This window comes from Lolium rigidum, chromosome 7, assembly GCF_022539505.1.
Source record: "Lolium rigidum isolate FL_2022 chromosome 7, APGP_CSIRO_Lrig_0.1, whole genome shotgun sequence".
Lineage (NCBI taxonomy): Eukaryota > Viridiplantae > Streptophyta > Magnoliopsida > Poales > Poaceae > Lolium > Lolium rigidum.
This window is the reverse complement of record NC_061514.1, coordinates 43,644,783-43,649,511: the sequence shown is the minus strand read 5'-3', so window position 1 is coordinate 43,649,511 and position 4,729 is coordinate 43,644,783. Positions and strand designations below refer to the sequence as shown.

The following is a 4,729-nucleotide window of genomic DNA, read 5'->3' as shown; positions in this document are numbered from 1 at the left end:
ATACACACTTCTTCCCACACATATTCTTGCATGCAAGTTGGATCAGAACAAGTACTTAAGAATGGGGTACATGATATGAAGAAGAAGAAGGAGGAGGAGGAGGCCCCTCCAATCTTTGCTAGTTCTGATTGTTTTTTGGTTTCAGTGTTTCTGTGGCAAGCTCCAAGACCGTGTGGGAGAATCCGCAATCCAGGAAGTCCTTGGCATCCCGAATGTCTAGGACCACCGCCCCTCCGCCTGCTGCCACCAGGAAGGGAAAATTCCAACCTTTCCCGGCGGTAGTTTCTTCGTAAGCAACATCAGCACGAGAGCAAGGCGGGGGCAGCGGAGCGGGGGGGGGAGGGCTGACGAACATGGAAGAACAGGAAACGACATACGCGGTAGGAGAGTTTCTAATTGTGTCAGAAATTCGTGAAGGTTTTTTTTTTGCAAAACGTTCATCACATCAAGTAAATCGGGCCGGAGGGAGTAGATTTTTTCATATGTTGTAATCAGAATCGATATTAGATGCTTCCCTAGATTTCTATGTCTTAACTTAAATATAACTAACGAAAGAAAATATCTGGCGGAGTTTTTCTTTAACTTGTACTAGTTTTGTTTTTGCGAAATACAGAAAAAATCATATGTTCACTGTACATACACTCACCCCTATGAAATGCATGCACACATGGCATACCCTATGAGCACCTTCAACGGACTAAGTCCAAGAAACTAATCTGGTGGGTCATGAAGTTGACGAAGTCACCACAAGCATCTCATTATCGACGGGATTGTTGGCTCCCACTAAAAAGATATTCCATTTTTACGAGTATCAAACCTGCTAGTATAGTACTCTACATAACACACCATTAATTTAGGTCCACTGGAGCGTTGAAAAAGAAAAGGTTTTGTGCTGACCGGGCCGTTGCGTATTAATAAGACATGGTATAACTTGCGTCATGACAATGTTGAAGGTGGAAGAACTTTTCAACACGTAATTAACTGTCAGTGCGTTCAACTCTTGGTCTTATAAATACAGGAAGGTGTGTTGTTAGTTTTCCAGGGAACGTCTCTCGTTTGTTTGAGAAGCTAGAAGCACACAAACAACCATGACAAGAATCCGGAACGATGACAAGAATCAGGCAGGAAACATCCACCCGGCAAATCAGGCGCACACGCTTGAGCTGGTGGTGGCGGACGCGAGGTTCCAGCGCGACGACGTTCCAGGGCGACGGCCACCGAGGAAGGACCTCTACGAGGTGCTTGGGGTCAGCCGCACCGCCACCAGCCAGGAGATCAAGAAGGCCTTCCAACGCATGGCGCTCAAGTAATTAAGCCACACGACTCTAGCTCAGATCAAGATGGCCTTCCAACGCTTTACTCGTGTTTGTGCTAAACAGAAACACATTTTTTATACTGAACTGCACTCCGAGTGTGTTTTATTTATAAACGAAACACTGAATTCAGATGGTTTTTATTTGTAAACTGCGTCAGGTACCATCCAGACAAGAATGGCGATGACCCGGTGGCGTCAGAAATGTTCCTGCAAGTCAAATTCTCCTACAGCATTCTGTCAGATCCAAATAAAAGGCGGCAGTACGACGTATCAGGATTCGAGGTAAGTTCCCCTATTGGTTTGCGGTGTTTAAACTATGTTATGCGAATATATATTGTATGGTAACCACTACGGTGTATTTCAGGCTATTGACTCTGATAGACAGAAATCGGATCTGGACCTATCGAATCTAAATCCAGCCAGCACCATGTGTGTCGCCTTGTTGAGGTAACGACATTTGTAAATGAGCCAACGTCTGTTCAAATATTTGCTAGCGTATGTTGTGCTGTTGTTTTGATTGTATATATATGTGTGTGTGCCTGGCATGTGTAGTAAACTTGGTGTACCGATTAAGACAACTGTTCCAGCAACCATTTTGGTGGAGGCGTTGAATAGGCAGGTTAAGGTTGTGCCGCTCCAGCTAGGGCACTCTGAACGCAGGAAGGTCGGTAACTAGGCTTCCATTATGCAATTTCTTTTTCCATGTCAGTAAGGCTGTTTATAGTGGGGAGTAACATAAATTGGTGTCATACTCCCTTCTTCCACAAATAAGTGTACTTCTAGCTTTTATACTAAGTCAAACATTTTAAGTTTTGACTAACCGTGGAAAAAAAAGTAGCAACATATATAATGAGATTTTGGTATAATTTGAAACTACATTTTAAAACGAATCTCGGGATACTAAATTAATGTCATAAATGCTACTACTTTTTCCTATATATTTGGTCAAAGTTTAAAGAGTTTGACTAAACACAAAACCTAGATGTACACTTATTTGCGGACGGAGAGAGTACATAAGTTACTAGTCCATGTTACTACCTTCATAGTGAAAAGTAACTTAGAGATGGTATCATGCAAAGTCTCATTTATTAGTTTGTAGACTCATTTTATCTTGGAGTGTGTGATGTTACGGTAACATAGCTAGTTACAGTACCATCTCCCTCTCTTTTTCATTTATTGCTATGCCATATCACCAAAACACATTAAAATGTGTGATGTTACTACCTAAGTTACTCCCACTATGAAGGTAATGGGGACTTCATTGTTGCATGCATGTCGCCAGGTGGAGAAGCTATCAGCCCATTTTTTCTCCGTGGACATAACAGAATGGGAAGCTAAGACGGGTGTAGTTTGTCAGGTGAACTCAACCGATCGAAGCAAATTTAAGGTTACTCATTGTCCCCTATAACATAAAAACGTGTTGGCATGATAATTTTGATTTTTTTCCTTTACTCAGACCTTTGTAAAATATGTTTCCTTCCATTTAATTTCAGCTGCTTTATTTCACTCTCGAAGAAAATGGAGGGCTGGACCTTGCACTGCAGGTATGTATATATACAGTAAATTTATCTAGCTTATTTCCCAGCGAGGCAGAATGAAGAAATCTGTTTGGATCGAAATCTTATGTAGAATCTAAGCAGCTGGGACGACTATTAGCATATGGAGGTTTGTATGACAACTTGACAAGCTACATATAGAAAAAGCCTATATTGACAGTACCACGAGTAATATGACTTCTGAATTTGCTTATTCATCTCAAAAAATATTTCCTATACAAATTCAAATGCATCATCCGTGATATGTATTATATGGAGCTTCACGAAAAGATTGGGATTTTGTATGTTATTAATGCTAAGCACTGTAAACTTGTATCAAAAAATTGAGATTTAGATTCACTGTCAAATGCAATGTCATGTGACGATGGTCCAAATCGAAAAGACACTCTTATGGCATGTTCCTTCAACAAATACGCTGCAAGCAAAGAATTGTTGTCAACATTTTTGTGGTGTGTATGACTTTAGTATATTTCACTAAAAATACAGAAATGCTGCAGGAGGATAGCGTCGACAACGGAAAAGTAACTTCAGCAGGGATGTACTTCCTTGGCTTTTCTGTGTATCGTTTTGAGCATAATTACTCGGTGAGTCACTAGTTTTTATTTGTTCTTATCATTCAATTTTTGCATTTCTCCAAGTCAATTCTTTGTGGTTGGTTAATTACCTTACAAGCTCCAATTACTTTCAGGCAGCTGCAACAAAGAATTCTCATGCGGCATTCTATAAAATGTTGGATAGCTTCCAATCATGTGATATTAACGAGCTGAAACCTGGAACCCACTACTTCGCTGTCTATGGTATATGGACTGATTTGTTGCTGCACTTTTAATAAATGGTTGCAGTGTATTACTCCCAAACTGTTTTTTAAATAAAAAAGAAGCTTTATTACTCAGATAAAACTTCTAAGCTGTTTATTCACTCAGGTGACAATTTCTTCTATCCGGCAAACTATAGTATAGAGATTGTGTGTGATCAATCTTTCTCTGCTGAAAAGGAGAAGCTACAAAACGTGGAGGCAAAGATAGTCGCCAAACGAGCTGAGTATAAGGAAGTATGTGGTCAAAGTTTAGGCAGTTGTATTTTCTATCAGGTTGATTCTCTGCATATGCCAAGGGTGCTATTTCTCAAACGCACGCTTTGATTTGCAGGTTTTTGCAAAGCTCGCTGAAATGAAAGGCGGATACACCCAGGAGATGCAAATGGTATGTGTGTGGTCCGGCCTGATGACGAGTCATATCAGTTTTCAACATAGTTTTCTGAGTACTAATAACGGTTTTATTATAGATCGATGAGCTTCTCAAGGAAAGGAATTCGATCCATGCATCCTTTATTACTACCAATAATTCACCTCCAAAACGGTGTTCCCCTTGGCGTAAAGAGAAATCGCCTTCAAGGGTGTCCAAAGGCGACGAAGAAAAATATCCCAGAAAGCAAAAGAAAGCCAAGGATCATCCAATGGAGGGAGAGGATGGTGATTCAAGTGATAAGAAAACTAACGGAATGAAAGAATGGTATAAGCGTCATCTCAACCGTTGACAGGGAGAAAGCCGTGTTGAACATCAGCGTTGTATTCCACCTAGTTTGTTCTCTTGGAAGATGGAATACAAGCGTGCTTGGAAAATCAGCAAGCTCCTTGCAAAGGGCACCGTCTGTCTCCTCACTTCCGATCTGACGGCTATTCGGACGATGGCCGGACATGACGATGCACTTCTACGCAATTAAACGAATGAATATGTACATAGCGAAATGTAATTGTTCCTATACACATATATATACATATACGTTTATGAAACATTTTTTTTTGAAATGGGGAAAAATCACCCCAGCTTTTGCATCCAAAGGATGCACATTGTTTTTT

General features: G+C 40.6%; 1 protein-coding gene across 1 annotated transcript; it reads left to right on the top strand.

The window, feature by feature from the left end:
- Positions 1-1,088: 1,088 nt before the first annotated feature.
- On the top strand, positions 1,089-4,407 carry LOC124671240 (chaperone protein dnaJ 16-like). The gene is made up of 11 exons (XM_047207640.1): positions 1,089-1,306; positions 1,474-1,597; positions 1,680-1,762; positions 1,868-1,979; positions 2,598-2,702; positions 2,809-2,859; positions 3,369-3,455; positions 3,560-3,668; positions 3,795-3,922; positions 4,020-4,073; positions 4,156-4,407. Exons 1-11 carry the CDS (start codon positions 1,089-1,091, stop codon positions 4,405-4,407), a joined length of 1,323 nt encoding a protein of 440 aa, XP_047063596.1.
- The last annotated feature ends 322 nt before the right edge of the window (positions 4,408-4,729 follow it).

Bases quoted from the DNA above. Each gene is read 5' to 3' on its own strand.
- LOC124671240 (XM_047207640.1), top strand. From the start codon at position 1,089: ATGACAAGAATCCGGAACGATGACAAGAATCAGGCAGGAAACATCCAC. The intron at 3,456-3,559 runs GTGAGTCACTAG...AATTACTTTCAG, and splicing joins GTTTTGAGCATAATTACTCG to GCAGCTGCAACAAAGAATTC. The intron at 3,923-4,019 runs GTATGTGGTCAA...TTTGATTTGCAG, and splicing joins AACGAGCTGAGTATAAGGAA to GTTTTTGCAAAGCTCGCTGA.